We start from the raw sequence: 21,020 nt of genomic DNA on the forward strand, positions 1-21,020 counted from the left end.
TGAATCTCTCTGCCTCACCAATTGATTGAAGGGGAAGTGCCTGTATGGGTGATCTTGCTGGATCCTGACGTCCTAAAGGCTGATTGAGATGGCTGAAATATGTTCTCCATGCACCGACCTCTCTCTCAAGCTTCCTATTCTTCTCCATTTCTTCCCTAAGCTTGTCTTTCAAGGCCTCAAATGAATCGGTGGCATCATCCATCGTCTGTTCAGCTGTGGATGGACCTAGCTCAAATGTCTCTATATCATATTCCTCTGCTAGGATCTCACCTTCATACTTGTCCACTGCCGGTGTAGCTATCTGCAACTTTCTGGATCCAATCTCATCTCTAATCATCTTGGACATCTTGGTAGCCTTCCTCTTTTCTGTCACTTCCTGGGAATGTCCGACAAGGCTCTCCAAATCAATTACATTGTCTTCGTCCTCAATCACGATCACCTTAGTTAATCTTTCCTTCAACCAATCTGGGATGGCAGATCTTGTCTCTTTAACCTGTATTTCCTTGAGCAATTCTTCTTCTCTGGGAGGAGATGTTACTTCATTATCTTCCCCATCTTCAAGCAACTCATTGTCTTGAAGAGATCCACCTGGTGCCTATCCTTCTTTATCATTCTGTACCATTGACTCCATAGACTCCTCCACTTCAAGTGTCCTCTTCTCTTGTCGAGAAGATGTGCCGGATGAACGATCTCGGTTGGCCTCTTGCTTCTTCTTGGAAGATTCTCTCTTCTCAGGTCTTTCTTTCCTCTTTGAGCCTCTTGGATGGAGATTGCCTTCACTTGCACTTCGAAGGTTGCCCTCACTTGTATTTCTGGGATTAGGATTGCCCTCGCTTACACTGGCTCCACCCTCAGCTGGTCTGTCCTCCAAGGTGAAAGTCATAGCTATGCCTTGCTCTCTCAACTTCTGATGCTGCACATCAACCCATCTGCGAGTACAAGACAAGACTGGGGCCATCAAAGCATCTAGATCCACAACCTCGGGCTCATTCCAATCTAACCTCACTGTTTTGCTATCTCGATCATAGGATGTTTGGAGATGTCTGCCACCGTCCTGAGCTTGGTCGGCCACTCTGTAAATCTTGCATTTCCTAATGAAATCCAAAGGCAATCTAGAATGCATCTTTCTTTTCACTTCAAGATCGTCTAAGAGATTCATCATAAAATCTTCTATCTGAAACTCATGCTTAAATTTCCTACCGACTGTCTCCTCTATATATCCATGTGGATCGAAGCTTTCTCTCAAAGCAAAGAATGAAAAAGAATACAAAGCTAACTCCTTCTCTGCGTCATCCATGGCTAAAGCATTAGGACATACCTCAACTGAATTGCCTAAGATGATAGGTACAGGAACTCCATTCCCATGTCTGTGTCTGAATGCCTTCGCATAAGCTGCCAACTGTCTTGTTACCTCGAGTAACACTATTCTGTCTGTCGGATATCTCGGCAACATGTATGGAGGTGAAGGACATCCATGAACTCTGATATAAGTAAATTTCGGAAATTGGATAAACCAAGCACCGTACCTCTTTACTAGTTCCTGTGCATCCTGAGATAATCTATTGTGAATCCCACCTTGCAACGTCCTCGTGATGTTCATCGTGAAGGTATCATTAACTAACTTGTAGTTACTTCCTGGTGGATGATGCAAGTGGACATAGGAATCACAAACTCTGACCTCGCCGGGTCCTCTTCCAATCACCCCTCTATGAGGTAGTCCTGCGTACTCAAAGCCTCTAATCAAGGCATATTTGACGTATGAACTCATGTGGAAGGATTTGGTAGCCTTGAGTCTCCTTAACTGTACGTCCAAGTAATGGCTAATCATTCTAGCCCAATGAATTGTTCCTTTTCCCTGAACTATCACCTGGATGAAGTAGAACATCCACTTCTCAAAGTAGAAGGCTTGAGGAGCTCCTGTGACTCGGTTGAGCATTGTAATCAAATCTCTGTACTCCTCCTGGAAATCGATCCTATGTGGTGTGTTCGGGATCTTGCTCAGGCGAGGACGACTCTTAAGTAACCAGTTCTTGTTGATGATGCTTAGGCAAGCATCTGGATCATCTTCGTACATGGACCTGGCTCCTTCTATGCTCTTGTAGACCATATCTCTGTGCTCTGGAAGATGGAAAGCCTCACTTATAGCCTCTTCCGAAAGATAAGCTAAAGCGTTTCCCTCCTTGGACATGATCGTTCTGGACTGTGGATCATAATGACGAGCACACTCGATCATCAACTCATGGCATTGAACTGCTGGAGGGAAGCCGGCCGCCTTAATGATGCCACTCTCAATTATCCTCCCGGCAACAGGTGATGGGTTGCCAATGTAAGGGACCTCTCGAAACTTCTTCGTACTGAAGTTGCCCAAGTTGGTATCTCCAATGGTGCTCCACTTAGACACGATCTTGGTCTCCAGTTCTTCGTTCTTTTGATCTTCCTTCATGAGAGCTGGACGACTGGTGGATGCTCTCGCCTTCGGGGTCGCCATTGTATCACCTACACAACATTTCATAATAAGTAATAGATTTTGCAATGTATAATCATAGATTAGAGATTAATTTTAGGAAACTTCATGATAAGTCCTTGAGTTATCATTTCCTAAAAAACGATTGAGCCATTGAAATTCAAAATTTCAAAATTCAAAACTTAAGGCTATGACGATCAAAATTCAAAATAAGACAAGGGATCACATCGCCATACCTCACTTGAGAGCTTAACTCTAAAATGCAAAATAAAGAGATTTGCCTAGGCAAAAATTGATGTTTGGAAGATTTCAACGTGATTCCCTCAAGAGAATGTCCTCCCTTGCAATTTCGCCACCTTTGGGGGTCTTCAACGTCTTGATGGCAAGCTCGCTTCACTTGAAACTAAGTTCGCACTCCCCTTTGATGATGCTTCGTACTTTGTATTCTTGATGAAATTCGCTCCTTGAACACAATTCGCACTTCTCCTTTAATGATAATTTCGCATGCAAAGATTGTTTGAATGATGATTTAAAATGAAATGATTTACCCTTCTTTTATAGGCGCTCACCCCCTCCATTAACTCTAGGCCGACTTGGTAAAAATAAGGTAATTAAAAGCAATTTTTAAATAAAAACCAAGGGCCGACTTTGTAAAAATAAAAGAATTTAAATCCAAGCGCTCAATTTGATTTTATTTAAAATAGTAATTAATTAATTAAATGCCTTCGTTTTTAATTAATTCGATTTCCTTTTTTTTTAAAAGGCAAAATTAATTAATAAATGCTCATGCGCAAATTTTAAATGCTATTAATTAAATATTCAAATTTTATCGATCTTTTAGCATTTAATAAAATTCAAAAAATGTGTTAGCGCCAAAATTTGGAGAGGTAAGGGTACAAACCATATCGCTCTGGTCCCTGGGAGAGGGACAGGAGCGAATTAACACTTTAGTCTTGAATCCCTTGCCCTTTACGTTCAAAATCACCTTCTTCACGTTGAAACTGACATCTTCGACAAGAAACTTGTGCTTGATTGACTTGATTTCGTAGACGAATGCCCCTTGTGGTCATTATCGCCTTGGTCCCTTGGTGAGGGATAGGAGCGAACTTTCATTTTCTCCTTGACCTTCGTCTCTTCAATCACCAATCTTCATCATGAGGCAAGCAATAACGTCATCCTTCCATTCCACGCTCACTTTATTCGTCCTTAACAAGGCACTTTGATGTTTGAATGATTTTCGCCCTGGTCCCTTGGTGAGGGACAGGAGCGATCCTTGTGTTCAAGCCAAAATTCATCATCTCCTAACCTTAGCTTCTTGTTTGTCGCCTCCCAAATGACGTTTTTAACCTTATGCCACTTTGTTTTGATGTGATCTTTGGAAGAAAATGAGTGATTTTGTGAATATCGCCCTGGTCCTTGCCTGAAGGACAGGAGCGATATTGTCTCCTTCCTCTAGTTGACCACCCTTTGATGTTTGGTTTCTTTGCATATCATCATCTTAAGGACACTTTAACCTTTTGCAACCTTGTACGACCTTGGTTTGACATAGTTTTCGAAAGAAATGGCCAATATAGTGAATATCGCCCTAGTCCTTCATTGAAGGACAGGAGCGAACTTTGGTGTCTTGGGCGCATCCTTGTTCTTATCAACTTGCAATTGCCTTCACAATATAAAACGATGTCCTTTGGTCCTTCTTGAACACTTGAAACGTGATCAACATCCAAAACTTAAGCCTTTATAGAGATTTCGCTCTGGTCCCTGACTAAGGGACAGGAGCAATTTTGAGCATATAGTGTAAATCTTTCATCATATTGACTTGCAATTGTCTCCAAGGCGCAAAATGATGTTCTTTACTCCCTTTCGAACACTTGAAATGTGAGCGGCAACCTAAATTTGGACATATTTGAACATTTCGCTCTGGTCCCTAGGAGAGGGACAGGAGCGAACCTGGGCATTTAGTGCAAATCCTTCATCCTTGGCGATCTTTGCAACTTCATTCTTCGTCGAGACACCTCAAACGTCATTGCCACTTTGTACTTTTGACTTGGAGTGATTTAAACTTGGGAGGAAGGCAACATAACCAATATTTCGCCCTGGTCCCTGGCTGAGGGACAGGAGCGAACTTGCACTTGTAGGCTCAATCACACTTTGCTAACTTCCAAAATTATCTTCAATGGACTTGTTGTGCATCCTTTCATTCATCCTTGGCCTGGAGTTCGTTTCAACTTGGTGCGAATTTGATCTAAGGAAGAAATCGCTCTGGTCCCTGACTGAGGGACAGGAGCGCCTAGGCAAATATAGGCCCCACTTCGGTGTCTTGCAATCTTCAATTTGTCTTCAACGGGTTTGTTACACCTTCTTCGCTTGCTTCAAACTTAAAACTTACTTGCTTTTTGTCCAAAACATGCCTTATAAGAAAATTCGCTCTGGTCCCTGGGAGAGGGACAGGAGCTATCATTGAATTTCGCCCTGGTCCCTGGCTGAGGGACAAGAGCGAAGTTGCTTCTAGGTCCAATTTTCTTCACGGAGGTACTTCCAAATTATATTCAACTGATGAAACATATCTCCTTTGATCTCCTCAAATCGTCAAACCGTTCAAATCCTGCAAGGACAAGGTAATTTTAGGTTTTAAGCTCCGGTCCTTCAGTGAGGGACAGGAGCGATTTTTGCTCCTGGCAAATTTCCATGCTTGTGAAATTCTTCAAATTATATTCAACGGAAAGAACATGCCTCCCTTTATCTCTTCTAATCCAAAAATCATCTTGATCCTGCGAGGACAGTAAAATTTTGAAAAATAAGCTCCGGTCCTTCACTGAGGGACAGGAGCGATTTTGCTTCCACAGGCCAAAATATCAAAATTTCAGGACTTCAATCACTTCACAAGGCAAAAACAAGTCATTTCCCATGCCCGGAATCAATTATCAAAATTCTCAAAATTTGGTCAAAATTACTCAATCGGACAAAAATATCAAAACCTCATCGTCAACACTTAAGCAAAAATGGGAGTTGCACTCAAAATTCCGACTAAAACTAGACAAACTTTCCTGACCTCTGGCGAATTCACTTTATTTCCAAAATTGCATCCCTCTGGAGGAAGCTCTCAAATTCAAAATTGGACTGGACTCTGGCCTGAAAACACAATAACAGAAACCCTAAGGCTTGACCCTAGTCCAGACAACTGGCACACTAAACCAAAATCCTAAAAAGCAGAGAGAAAGGCGAGCAAAAACGAGCAAAAAGAGGGGGTATCCATTTTAATGGGGCGATGTGTGAAATGGTCACAACAGGTACCTCAATAGGAAGTGGAGAAAGGGAATTATGTGGGGATTTTGTAGAAGGCGACTGAGGAGCATTATTAGATTGAGTTTCTTCCTCTGAACCTTCAGGATCAATCACATGAATTTCCAACTGTAGCTTCTCCTTGCCTCGGATTGTTACTTCTTGGGGAGGAAGCACCATTGCACGGCTGACTCGCAATTTGATCCTCGTACTAGAAGAGGATGCACCTTCTTTATTGTCCAGTTGAATTTCAGACTTCCGCCCAAGAGGACCTGTAGAATCATCTTCTTTCCTAACCTTAATCTTAATGAGCTTGACACCATTGTTCTTAAGCTAGGTATTGGTATTGGCAAGAATTGGTTGAAATCTATCCAAGATAGAAGTGTTTTCCTTATGGGACCAATGGATAGAAGGAAGTGGAGCCTCATCAACATTCTGATTGACAAACTCAAGATCAAGAATGTTTCCATCATCAATCATCCCTTGTGGCATGTCCACGAGGTTTAGATCCACAATCTGTTCTGCAGTGAGTCGACAGTAATCCATCTTGCGAATCTCCTTTTCCGAACGGAGATCAACCCAGATATCTTCTATCCGATGCACATGGATGAAGGTCTTCTTCATCTTTTCCTTCATGCCTCGGTAATCGAAATCAGCTCTAGGTTTGAATCTTTTGAGTCTGATTTCCTGCAACTCAGTCTCCATAGCCTTGGCCTTGATTGAAGTCATTAGAGAATATCGACCAATCTTCAATGGGTTATTGGAAGAAATAACCATGCCAACCTTGTGCCTGACTGACTGATGTGTATGCACAGCAATGATCTGTCTTCCCAATTCCATAAGAATAATCTTATCGGTTGGGTATCGTGGGAGCATATAAGGCTGCCCGCCATAGCATCCAACTCTCATGTAGGTAAAAGTCGGAAACTGGAGAAACAAACAACCATATTCTTTCACCTTTTCGCATGCTTCATCTGAGACTCTTTTGTTCTTTCAGGTTTTTGTCAAATTGACACAGGTAATGACCAAAGAAAGCGTCCTGAACCCTTCTGGAATGAGACCTACTTGGCCTTAGAGGCAACTGATCATAGTACTCCCAAACTGGCACAAGCATGCGGTCACCCTTGGTAGAAAGACCTGGGAAATGTCTAAGTGACGCAGCGATATACACGAGATATGAGTTCATGTAGAAGGTGAAAGTAGTAGGGACGACTACAAGTTGTTCACACAAAGCATCACTGATGATCTCACCCCAATAGATGTGCTGAGATTGCCTTATTAACATAATAAAATTGGTACATCCAAGGTTCAAAAACATTGGAATGTTCCAATCCCATCATACGACTCAGAAGGGTAATAGTATCGCCGATCTCATTCTTGAAATCAGATCGATATAACTTGACCCATCTGGTAAGCGCAGTGCGAGGTTCATGAATCCATTTGTTGATATGACGCTTACAGTCTTTCTCCCTTTCGCCAAAGTATTCAGCTGCACTTTGCTTGGAGATCTCTATATAGATGGTTTCAGAAGGAATTTTGAAAACCCTCTCTATAGCTTCTGCATCCAGGCGAATGATCACTTCTCCATCATCATTTTTAATAACCCGTGTCTCTTTATCAAAATGATGGGCACATGCTAGAACAAATTCCGGTTCTAGGGCAGCAACTGGAAAGGATGTGGCATGATGGATATGGCTGTCCAACAACCGTTGCATGTTCCCCTCCTTCGGATCTTCAATCCTTTGTATGAATTCGGACATGTCAACATGGCCTATCTCACTATCCTTGATATGATCAAGGGAGGAGGAAACCTGTGATTGCAGAACTTCATTTTGGTATTTGTCATACCTGTATTTCATCTTTTTTGGAGTGGAAGATGATGGTAAATCTGTCATCTGAAAACAACTAGAAAAGCTACAATGTAAATCCAAGAGTATCAAGGCAATATCAAAGTCAATATCTTTAGACATTTTTACTCCTCCAAATGGGAAAGTTCAACTTTTGTACTTTGGCTTTGTGAGAGGAAATATAAGAGGTGGAAAGATAAGCTTTTGACTTATTTCGGGTTTTGAAACATGTTTTGCAAGTACACAAGAGGGAAGTCCAAACGTGCAATCGGGTTTCCAAATTCCGAATGCAACTATACTCGCAAAACACGAAGCATGAATAAATGAAAGGAGAATGAATTTTCAGTTTGGAAGTTGGGAAGAACACATTTGCAATTGGTTTTCTAAAACCAAATGCAAACTTACTTACAAACTGAAAATCGAAGGAATGGATGAATAATGGTATTTAGTCATGCGGGAAATGACGAAGATGATAAGTACGGATGAGGGAATTGGAAGCGGATAGGTAAAAATGAATTTCAAGAAGATCACTTGGAACTTTGCCATGCAAAAATGGGAAGAACTTTCAACTTGCGATCCGGATTTCAAAACCCGAAATTGGGAAGAACTTGATTTTTTAATCATTGAAGCTTGATTTTTGGACTAAAGAAGGTTAAGTCTTTGTCCAAAAAGAGAAAAACACTCAAAACATTCCTCTTGCAAATGTTTGGGAAGAACATCAAGGGGTAGAACTCTTTACACTTGCAAATCTCTTTGCAAATTTGGGAAGAACACATCTTTCTTATTTTGAAACTTGATTTTTGGACCAAAGAAGGTCAAGTCTTTGTCCAAAAAGGGAAGAACACTAATTTTCCTCTTACTTGCAATTGGGTTTTTAAAACCCGAATGCAAGTAAAGAAGGAGAAATTCCAAACGGGAAGAACATCTTTACTTTACAAATTTCTTTGTAAAATGGGGAATTTCCTCTCACAAACCCATCATGAACATGAACAAAACTAAAACTAAAACAAAAAAATGCAAGGAAAGAAATTAAGAAAGAAAGACAAAAATAAAAATTACGTTGCAAAGTTGAGAAGAGATCCAAACTTGAAGAATCAACCAAACATGAAAGATGAAGCCCTTTAAATAGAATTTAAACAATGGAAACAACTTAGCCACGCAGTGTGACAATAGAAAAACCAATTTGCTATAAAAATGCCAAAGAAATGGTTCAAAACTGATTTTATTCATCATAAATCACAAGACAAAGCAAAAAAGATTTAGGATTGTAAGCATACCTCAAATGGGAAGAATGCGTATCTTAACAAAAACCCGTGACTATTTTTTAGGGTCTTTTTACAAATCCGCAACCACAAATGCGCATAAAATGGTTTGATCAAAGCATAGAATCCAACGCATTTATGATAGAGCCAAAAACGCCTTGAGATTAGATGGATTCAACCCCCCAAATCATAGTCAAAACCCATAAATACGTGATTTAGAAAAACGGCTTCAGGAAGACAAATGCGCAATAAAATGGTTTGAACAAATGCACAAAAAATGGGTTATGAATCCTTCAAAGTTGCAAGAAATTCACACTTGGAAGGAATCCCTAAATGTCCTCGAAGAAATCCGAACTCAAATCAGCTTGCAATGGCAAGGAAGAATTTCGGGTTTTAGAAACAAAACAACAAGCTTTACAAAATGTTCATATTTTTGCCTTTAAGGCAAAATTCGGGTTTTAGAAAAGAAATTACAAGTAAAATTGCTTGTAATAGGAAAATAGAATTCCCTTTACAAGTGATTTTACTTAAAACATGTAAAGGGGTTTTAAAATCCCATTTACAAGTTTTATTTTAACATTATAAAAATAACTTTAAGTTATAAAGACATGTAAAGGGGTTTTAAAATCCCATTTACAAATTTTTAAACACTTAAAGTCAAGCTACTAGTAATGGGGGTTTTAAAACCCTCTTTACAAGTTTTTATAAAAACTTGCAATTGGAGAAAAATTCCCCTAATTTGAAGCAAAAACATAGCAAATGGACTCGAAACGCGACGAAATTCGAAACATAGCTTGGGGATGGATCAACAATCGATCCAGCCCAAGGATGGGGCGAATTTCTGCCTCGGGAAGTGTGCCTTATAGTAAAAATTTTCATTTTTTAACAAAAATTTCTATGTGATAGTCCAATTTTTGAAATCAAAAATTGAGGACAACACTAATTTCGCCTCTAGTTAATGTTAATGTTTGTAGCTTCAGTCAAATGATCATTTAGAAATTAGAATACATATAATATATGTTGATTAATAATAATATATTATTATGTTATATTATTATATTATTATTAATCATATAAAATTTAATATTCAATATAATCTATTATATTATTCTAAATTAATAATTGATTGATGAAACATTATAATATTGATTAAATTATTATAATTAAAGGAGAGACATGTCCGTTCAAGGACATGCCTCTCCAAAAGAATATATATAGTATAATGTTATTCAATTTGAGAACACATAGAATTCCAAGAATGCAAGTATCAGATTGAATCAGAGATATACATTAAAATACATCCAATAAAACCCGGGAAAATCAACATGGTATCAAAGCTAAGGCCTGTGAAGTTTAATTTGGAGGTTGGAGAGGGTTGGAGAATTCAGTTTTTTTTAGAATTTTCAGTCTGAAATATGCCATTGTACGGCCCTTGGTTGGCCTCAAAATGAGGACTATAATATATGGATGGAAAGATCTGTGTTTCTAGTTTTCAAATATGTTTATCTCATCAAATTTGATTCAGTTTTGTGCAAGATATGACGACTTTGGTGCAGGTCACTTGAAACCCTACCTAGGGTTAGCAGTTTTGGGAAAAATGTCATAACTTTTGTTTTGACTGTTGGATCTTGCTATAACTTGGAGGAAATGTTTGTAATTAGCTTTTCTAACATCTCACCGAAGAGATTGGATAAATTTGGTAAATTGCAAAAGTTATTAACGACTGTGTGTGGCAGATCATAATGAAAGTGTTGATCAAAATTATGAAAATGTTCTACATCATTCAAAGGGAATTATGATGAGAGATGATTCATGCGTGATATTTCTTATATGGGCTCACCTTATGAAAGGAAATGTTTTAAAATTAAGGACGAAAGCATAATAAAATTGAATTAAAGGGAGAAATAAATTGATGCTTATAAATGAATTGATGATTGAGACCAAACGCAAAGGGAGTCTGACATTTCAAAAGAGGACAAGAGGTTGATACAAGAACTTGAGCTTCAGAGGGAGAAGATGGTTCAGTCAACTTGTGACAATTTCGATCATAGTGATTGAGAGGGATTTTCACTATTGAAGGTGAAACACTTATGAGGTAAATAATGCTAAAACACATGTATGCAAGTTAGAGAAAGCACTATATGGATTAAAACAAGCTCCCAGAGCATGGTACGAAAGAATTGACAGTTACTTATTAGAGATAGGTTTCTCTAAGAACATTGCTGATCCAAATCTGTATTTCAAAATAATCAAAGGTGAAATGTTGATACTCATATTATATGTAGATGACTTATTAATTACAGGCGAAGATCATCTCATTGCAAAATGCAAACAAAAACTAGCTTCAGAGTTTGAGATGAAGGATTTAGGTCTACTCCATTATTTCCTTGGATTAGAAGTATGGCAAAAACCAGATGTTATTTATCTAAATCAAGGTAAATACACCATTGACATTCTGAAGAGATTTGGAATGATGAATTGTAAGCCAATGTCATCTCCTATGGAAACAAACCTACATAAACTAAAAGAAGCTATAACAGATTCCAAATTTGCAGATCCAACATTATACAAACAGATTATTGGATCATTAATGTACCTAGTCAATACCAGACCTGATATATGTTATGCAGTAAATGCACTCAACCAACACATGGTTAAACCCAAAGAAATACATTTGGTTGCAGTAAAGCATATATTGAGATATCTTCAAGGTACCTTGGACTATGGACTGCATTATGAACACACTGCATTGAACCTACATGGATACTCTGATTCAGACTGGGCTGGAAGCGTGATAGACAGGAAGAGCACTTCAAGATGCTGTTTCAGCTTGGGATCAGCTATGGTATCTTGGATCTGCAGAAAACAATCATCCGTAGCTCAGATCTCCACAGAAGCTGAATATATAGCTGCATCCATGGCAGCTAAGGAAGCCGTATGGTTGAGGAAATTGATAGTAGGACTGTTTGGTGAAAGTCTGAAGCCTACTATCATTCATTGTGACAATCAAAGCTGCATTAAACTTTCAGTGAATCCAGCTTTCCATGATAGATCCAAGCACATTGAGATCCCATATCACTATGTAAGAGAAATAACAGAGAGAAAGGTAATAAGACTGGAATATGTCAATACAGGACATCAGACAGCTGACATTCTCACCAAACCCCTAGCAAGAGTGAAAATTGATCACTTCAGAAGGTATCTTTGTATGGTTAAAATGTAATTGATGTCTAAAATTATGTAAACTTCTTGGTCATATACTTGAGTATATGAATTATGTAACCTTTCCCTTTGTTCATTCCTAAAGGATGATGATTCTTTAGTTAATGAACACTTGTATTTTAACATTGTAAGGTGACGATCTTATAAATGTTTGGAAGATCATATAAACTAAAAATCAGACAATTTGAATATCAGTAATATGATAAGTTATAGTAGAAATTATGTAAGTGGATTAATGTCAGTGCACATACTATAACAGGGATATCAAAGTGAGTATATCCTTAGTATCACAGGCTGATACTTATAACATGGATATCAAAGTGAGTATATCCTTAGTATCACAGGCTGATACTTATAACAGGGATATCAAAGTGAGTATATCCTTAGTATCACAGGCTAATACTTAAAACAGGGATATCAAAGTGAGTATATCCTTAGAATCACAGGCTGATTCTTCACACCTAGGTGATGTAATTATCATGAGATTTAGTGTTGAGCTAAATTAAGTTTTAGGTCTATACTCCTAAGACTAAGAGGGAGTGTTAAATTTAGTCTCAGTCGTAACTCTAAATCGTAATTTGTTTTAGCGCCCAGAAAATTCGATTTTATACTTGCGATTTAATTTAGTAGTAAACTAACATAATAGTTTGTTATTGTTATGTTTGGTTTAAGTAATCCCGCTGGTGTAGAAGGATCGTGGCTCCACACAGGGGTCACGACCCTATGTGGAACCACGTGGTTCCACATAGGATTGCGACCCCCTGTGGAGGCACAATCCAATGAAGACAAATGATATATATCTGCCACCCTTGTTGAATAAAATTACATACGATACATGTGGTGAACATAGAAGATATAATTGCTTGGTCTTCGCATCTGCAGAGGCAAACTGATAAGAGCTTGTGGATAGAATCGCCGACTGAGGCAATCCACGTAAGAGCTTGTGGATAGAATCGCCGACTGAGGCAATTCACGTGAGAGCTTATGGATAGAATTGCCGACAGAGGCAATCCACACAAGATCTTGTGAATAGAATCGCCGACGGAGGCAAATTCACACCTTGAGACTATGGTCCCCTGTGATGAGCATCATATGGTTGATGCAAATACTCCCAATATCATGAGATGATATTTTTGAGTTATGGTGAATATCATGTGCCTTGATATTCTTGTTTATACCATACTTCCTGATATCATAGTGAGATAATATTTTCTCTATTCCATAATTAATCTAGACTTAATGCATTTGCATTGATTTTATCTTCCCTAGCTAAGAGGGAGTGTTAATTATGTTTTGTGTAGCTACGGTGAGGGCCATAAGTGTTGACATGGGAGATCACTACACATTATGTCAGATCATCCTCCCTAGCTAAGAGGGAGTGTTAATGTTTGTAGCTTCAGTCGAATGATCATTTAGAATACATATAATATATGTTGATTAATAATAATATATTATTATGTTATATTATTATATTATTATTAATAATATAAAATTTAATATTCAATATTAATCTATTATATTATTCTAAATTAATAATTGATTGATGAAACATTATAATATTGATTAAATTATTATAATTAAAGGAGAGACATGTCCGTTCAAGGACATGCCTCTCCAAAAGAATATATATAGTATAATGTTATTCAATTTGAGAACACATAGAATTCCAAGAATGCAAGTATCAAATTGAATCAGATATATACATTAAAATACATCCAATAAAACCTAGGAAAATCAACAGCTAATGATTGTTTCTTTTAGAAACATCATCTTTGTAACTCTATTTAAAGGAGCTTTGTCTCCTTGATTAATTGAACAACATCGATTCTTTGAAATCCATATGCTTTTGCATTTGTATTATGGTATCAGAGCAGAAAGAAAAATTTTGTTTTTTCTAAAAATTTTCGAATGAAATTTTTCATCACTGAAAGAACAAATCTAGAGCCTATGATTTTTTCAGAATTCGAAATTCAAATTTTTTTTCTAAAGGGTTTTCTTTCAGGCGGTTTTTCTACTGTTCTTCGTGTTTTCTGTGGCGGATTTTTTTTTAACCAGACCTTCGCCCCGCGACGCCATTAATCCTCTGCGCGTGACGCGATTTTTTCTACCTGCAAATTTTTTTCTGCCATTTTTGGACAGAAATCTGCATTTTCGATTAGGGTTTTTACCCTTCAGATCAAGTCGAATTTTTTTTCCGATTGCAGATTCTTGGTGGGTTTTTCGAGAGATCAATTGGGTTGTTTTCATAATTTTGTGGGTGCATCGTTTTCCGTGCCTCAAATTTTGTGCCAGCGGATTTCAATTCTGATTTCAGATTCTTTCTAGGTTTTTTGCAAGGATTTATGGGTTGTCTTCGGATTTTTTTGGGTCAGCCGTAAAATTTTCTCGAAATCTGTGTCAATTGACTTCATCTTTTTTTGAAGTCTGTACCTATATCTGCCTCTATTTTCTGCATTAGAATTTGTGCCTGGACTTGTCTCAATGCATTGAACCTTGTACCTCAAGTTTTGTGCACTTAGCATCTTCTCAGTACCTCGTTTTTCGTGCCTTGAAAAGCGTGAAGATGGCTTAGGGGCATCGATGTTTGTTTCGGTTTTTAATATTTTTTTACCTGAAAAAAATTCTGATGGGTTTTAATATTTTTTTCCCTTAAAAAAGTCTCTGGGTTTTTAAATATTTTTTGTCCCTGTAAAAAAAAATCATGGGAGGGTTTATGATTTTTTCCTCAAAAATTGTACTTTGTTGTAATTTGTTTTTAGTCGCACCTGGGGTTGTGCAAAGATCTGCACTAGTCTCTTGTTTGCAATCTATTTTCAGGCATCTTGCTCATTTGCAATAGTTTGGAAGGTTTGCCTATTTTTTCCTCAAAATCGTGACAACTGTTCTTGGTGTGTCTCTAGTTACAGGGAGGAACAGTTCTCCAACATCAGGTTGGACGGTTGGTGTTGTTTTGGGTATCTCCAGAAGTTCTGCAGTTTCTGGGAGGGTTGGTGGCAGACTCATCTCAAGTGGCAGAGTTAGTGGCAGGCTCGTCTTCTGTTGCAGCGTGTTCTGAGAAGAAGGGGGCAACCTTCTCTGTTATTTCTCTTGGTAGTTAGAACAATGACCATTAAGGGAGGGTATTAGAATAATATCTTTCTCTTTGTGTTATTAATGGTCATTTAAGTTGTTTCTAATTTCACCTCTAGTTAATGATTGTTTCTTTTAGAAACATCATCTTTGTAACTCTATTTAAAGGAGCTTTGTCTCCTTGATTAATTGAACAACATCGATTCTTTGAAATCCATATGCTTTTGCATCTATATTAGTTTCTTTGTATTGGAAAGGCACAGGATCAAAAAGATTAAGTCATAAAGAATCACAGCAAATCAACACAGGAATCTAAGAAATTTGATTATGCATTGCTAGACTATAATTCTTTCAGGTCTCATTTGTTTCCAACAACCTTTTTATTTTTTCTTACATCTTCAAACATCGCATGGTCAACACACTAGCTTCCACAAAGTCATTATTTGAAAAATGATGGAATTATCTAGAAATATTTTGACAAATTTAGGCATGTAGTGCATTATTACACAAAGAAGTGCAAATGTGAGATTTTACAAGGCAAAATGCTGCTGTAACATTCAATCAGATAGTGCATGACACAATGGCATAGGTTGCTGAATAGTTAAGAGTTAAGTCATGTAGCCATAGTGTGCAAGGCACATACTGAAATGATTTTCTACAGGCAATTCATGCCATCAAAGTTTTTACAGAAAAAAAGTAAAATGTGCATCCGTGCACCTGGGACATAAGAACAAAAAACAACTATTACGAATCAACCACAGTTTAAGACTAAAAACACACCTTTGAAAGGAGTGGCAATGGAGGTAGGATAGTTGACTTAATTTTTTGAAGACACCTTTCCGCCATGTCTCATTCTCTTTTATCAGCACTAACAAGTCTTCGATAAATTGGAGGAGACCATATATGAGCCAAATCCTTCATCATGTTACTTGCTTGGGCAATCAGTTTGATCACAGCCTGCAAAATCCAGTATAAAAAATCACAAAATAGTGAAATCTAAAGTTTTGACACTAATAAACTCCATTATATATACCAGTGTTACAAAAGTTGTGAGCACAAGTATGCCAAAATATTAGGAAGAAAAAATCAATAAGATAAAAAATTTCCAGTACCTGAAATGCCTCAACGGTTGTGGATACAGAACCCATCGGATTATCAAGTGCATGAACTGTTGCTCTTATTATGGAATGAATGTGTGAGACTATGATGCAACTTTCAAATTGTTGAATAGAAATGCACCACATAGCTAAATTGCAAATAGCCTGCAGATACAAGATAAGTATATACTAGAAAATCACACAATATTCGAAGAAAATAATACATAACGTAAAAGCAGGCAGCATAGGACCCAATATAGTGGCATATATCAGTAGATTCGTTTCAAAAAGTCACAAGTTCGATTCTTGTAAATCAATGTTCATGTCACAATACCTCAAATATACTGATGGATGCACCAAACCAGATAGCCTCAGAAATTCAATCACTTAAATAGATGTCGCTAAAGTTTAATCAACATGAATAGTAAAAAGCATGTGCAGCTTACTTTCATTTCGGTGGTTGTGATAACTTCCACAAGAGATTGAAGAACAGCAGATACATTGTCCTCTGATGTAATCATTACACATACAAAAGTAATCAATTATCTATTCTCACACAAGAAAAATAGTAAATTGTATCCAAAATGGCAGTAATTGTATTCTGATGACTTTTTGCATGATGATACTCGTACAAGGTAGTTCCTCCACTTCCTCTACATAAATCAAAATAACAAATGTGCACCAAAATAATTCACAATAGTAAAGGATAATTAGAAAATCCTTGAAAGGTAATGAATTAAAAAGTTTTGATGGAAAACAATGGTGAGCTAACCTAAAAAGGAGAGTAAATACACGCAACTGAATAAAGCTAGTACATGCAAAATTGTAAATAACATACAATAAAATGTCCACATTATATAAGTTTTTAAACCATAGTAAGGCAAAAACATGCTCTTTGAGAACATCATTTCATAGGAGCAAAGACATCTATTGGTACCTGTACAAAACTAAATTTCTAGGTTTCCTTTTGTGAGTTTATGGTCAGTAAATCATTGGTACCACATAAGGACAAGTCAGTCAACATTCTTCCAAGTTAAATTTTGTCAAATTTGTCTTGTCCTTGGTCTTTTTCATATTAACAGTTTTTGCAATGTAAGGAAGATTTCAACAAAGATTTAAGCTATGAAAACCATGAAGGAGACAAAGTGGATGCCAACATGACTTAGAAGTTCTTTCAGCCATTCTTAAAGAGAAATGAAGAGAGAAGTTTCAGCTAACAAATCATGAAGTCATTTGGACGAACCTAACAGTGGTTAAAGAATATAACGCAGAAGGTAGGAAAAGAGCAAGCTATGGAGTTGGAGAATTATTGAAGTGGCTTATCCAGCACAAAACCACACTCAAGTGATGGCAAATTGCAAAGATGGCTTAAACTTCTATCAACCACCAACAAAGCGCACAAACAAGATGGCTAAATCATGAAGAGAGAACACCTAGATGGTGGCTAAAGACAAGTGCACATACAAACTCCACACAGCATGAAGGATAAGTGAAAACTTAGGCACAAAAATAGGGTGGCTGAACCATAGCAAATCAGAACCCAAAACATGCTCAAAGTGACACAAAAGTGTACCAATCATCTTAAGATGAAATGTCACATATTAGATGCACATTCCCATTGGCTGAACCAATACAAACTTCTACTCCAAACATGGAAAATCAATAAGTGAAATGCACCTAGGGAGAAACATGAAGTTACCACAAAATTAGCACATCTTTTGAGTGGCCAAACCAACTAAAAACTGTTCCTAAGAAATGGTTATTGTGGCACAAAACTATGCCCAAGTCAAAGTAGCCAAAAGACACATAAAGGAACACTTTCCACGTGGCTTAACTAGGCTAAATCTCCATCCAAAAGATGATTAGACAGCCACAAAAGTGCACCCAAGCATAAGACATGAACTGATGACACTATTTCGGTGGTTAGGAAGACACTATTATGATGGTTTGGCCACCATAAAAATGTCTGGAATATGGCAAGTCGATGACAGAACCACATCTGCACATAATGAATGAAAAGAGACGATTTGAGGTGCACTTTCCTTCTATTTCTGCCACTCAAAATCTCTGCCAAGTCCCGTACCTCCTAAGGCTGACTCCAGCTCATCATTAATAAAAGTGTTTTAAACACTCCTAGTGTATATATTTAATAAATATTAAAACATAAAATAAGCTGGGCCCATGTGCCCTATCCTTGGAGGCAATGTTAATACATGTTTGGGGGGTCTTTTGGGCATCGTAAAAGGAGTCTTTTTGTGGAATTTTCCAAAAACAACATCCAGGACAAAAACCCTAATGATGTTGAGTAGGATGGGATAAAAACCCTAACCTATGTACTACAATCATTTATCTTTGCAACTGGTACTCACCTATTTCAAACTGATGCGTAGGGGTTTGTGTACAGATTTCATTAGGATAGAAGCTGCTAGAGGGCAAAATCAGTTCCCAAATGGCATCATAGTCAACTGTAAGCCTAATCAAAGGTGAAGCATTGTAGGAGGCCAAACTCCAGATCTAACCACCATATTTCCTATTACCTAGGCATTGGTTGTTCCAATTCAAGGTCTAATAATAAATTCATGTGTCATCTGGAGGCATGAAAGAGTACCACCATTTGTTGGAGTCAAGCACACTACTTTAGAACTTTCATAAGGGGTAGATCACAGACCCAAAGATGGATCACAGACCTATAGACAGTACACCAAGGACAAATCAATTGGGAGCAATAGATCTAGGTAGAAGACCTCAAACCCTAGGCAACAAGCACACAATCAGAGAGACCACTACACAACCTCATCTTTCTTGAAGCAACCTATATTTGCAGACAATCCAGGAAGCCCTAACAAATCAAGCATTAACCAATGGACTTGCGCTAGTAGACTGAGGGGAACACTTGTATGTCTCCCTACTGCATTCTAAGGATAAATGTAATTGTAATGAAAATTGCCGATATTCTTCAGATCTGTTGTAACAGTTTATTCTAGATCTCATGATGATTTCAACTTTGAATCTATGTGCAATTGATCAGTTTTTTTTGGATTTCTACTTTTGGATCATCAACAAATTTTCAACCCTAGAACTAAGAAACCTTAGGGCTATAACAATGGTATCAGAGCAAGCAGACTTCCCAGCCTATTGGGTGTATGTTGTGCATGTGGCTGACCTAGATGGATTAGTGAGCCTTGGAGAGAGAGAGAAAGAAATTGGAAGCTGATTCACAACAGTTAGGGTCTAGAATTGGAGGTGGAGGGAAAATAATTGGACTAGGATAAGGAATGGAGAGCTTTGATGCAAGTACAGTAGCAAATAGCACAAAGGAAGGAACAAACGGGAAAACAACTAGAGCAAACAACATAAACTCCTCCAAATGCTACAGAACATGAGTAATTTTAACAATTCCATTAGATCTACACACAATAATGGAGCCGAAGCAATAATTCAAATTAGAATAGGTCTGAAAATTATATAGATAACAGTAGAGCTCCAAATGGATCAACACCCAAACCCACACAACCTACATTCTAGCCTAAAGTTGAGTTGATAAGAGAGGAAGAGTTCAATCCAACAGAAAATGATTTTAGTTCTTTCATAGATGCATAGTCAAGACTTGATCCAGATGTTTGATGTCAAATCCAATTCATACAGGAATGGATCAAGAGGGAGACAACCTATGCAGAAATTTAACAGAGATTTATAGCAAGGGGTGAGTAAGTTGACTCTCCCATTTTTTATTACTTGGGGAAGGTAAGTACATGAGCCTGTGTCCAAAAACTAGACACATCTTTCACTCAGCTCTATAACAGAAGATGAACCTATTAAGTTTTGTATTCTCCATTTGGATGGTATAGCATATGAGTAGTGCCATCATGGGTTAATAACACAAGGACATCATAGTGTGGTGACATATGTTGATTTAACACAAGGACACAAAGACAAGTTTGATAGGAAGGATCTTGAGATGCATTTTAAAGAGTTGACATGCTTCAGAGTCTCAGACGACATGGTTCAGTGGAAGATTATGTAGCAGAATTTCAATGAGTTTCAATCGTGGTGCCAAACGTTACAAAGAGAAGACTTATGCTCTTGTAATGTCCCCTTTTCGAAATGAGATTATAATAATAAAAATATATTAATATATATTATATAATTATTAAATATAAAATTAAAGTATAATTTGATAAAAAATCAAGGGGTGTGTCAAGAATCATGACTATTGAAGGAAAAAAGATATATAAGAGACACCAAACAAGGAGAAGGGACTACCATACAAAGAATACATCTTTTGTTGTCTAATAATTACTCCTTTGGAACATGGAACAGCAGTTCGTTTAACTTGAGGATGAACCCCTCGTGGCAGAAATTGAAGGATGGAAACCTACAATTTCACAAGATTTAACACAAAAATCACCAGTGTAGATCTGAGAGATTTTCAGTTTGTATTTAATTAATTCAGTTCCAAATAACCATCCATCCCAAGCTATTAATTCAGGTCACTCTTTAGTAGGGTTATGTTGTGCGTTGCACACGCTCCCTGTCGCCGACGGGGTCCCCCTTCCTGTTTTTGAGCCTTTCGTCCTCGCCCTGTTGAGTTTCGCACAGAGTGTCTCGCGTCCTTCCAAGCGAGCCCGCGACTGGTCCGTGAAGTGATGATGTCAATGAAAAGAGCCGATGAATCCATCAGGCTAGTCTAGCCCTCGGGCACGAATGCCAAGAGTTTGTTCAAAATTGTGAAATCGCCTTGAATAGATGTAAGGTGATAGAAATTGGCGAAGCCCGCCAA

General features: G+C 37.7%; 1 protein-coding gene across 1 annotated transcript in view; it reads right to left on the reverse strand.

Moving 5' to 3' along the window:
• LOC131080028 (uncharacterized) overlaps positions 1-16,379 on the reverse strand; it is a 31,144-nt gene extending 14,765 nt beyond the window's left edge. The window contains exons 1-2 of the mRNA XM_058018120.2: positions 16,256-16,379; positions 15,924-16,100 (exon numbers count right to left, since the gene is read on the reverse strand). Of these exons, the coding sequence (XP_057874103.2) occupies positions 15,924-15,989 (66 nt within the window). The 5' untranslated portion in view covers positions 15,990-16,100; positions 16,256-16,379. The remainder of the gene's footprint in view (positions 1-15,923; positions 16,101-16,255) is intronic.
• Between the last annotated feature and the right edge of the window lie 4,641 nt (positions 16,380-21,020).

The sequence above is a fragment of the Cryptomeria japonica genome, chromosome 3 (genome assembly GCF_030272615.1).
Source record: "Cryptomeria japonica chromosome 3, Sugi_1.0, whole genome shotgun sequence".
NCBI lineage: Eukaryota > Viridiplantae > Streptophyta > Pinopsida > Cupressales > Cupressaceae > Cryptomeria > Cryptomeria japonica.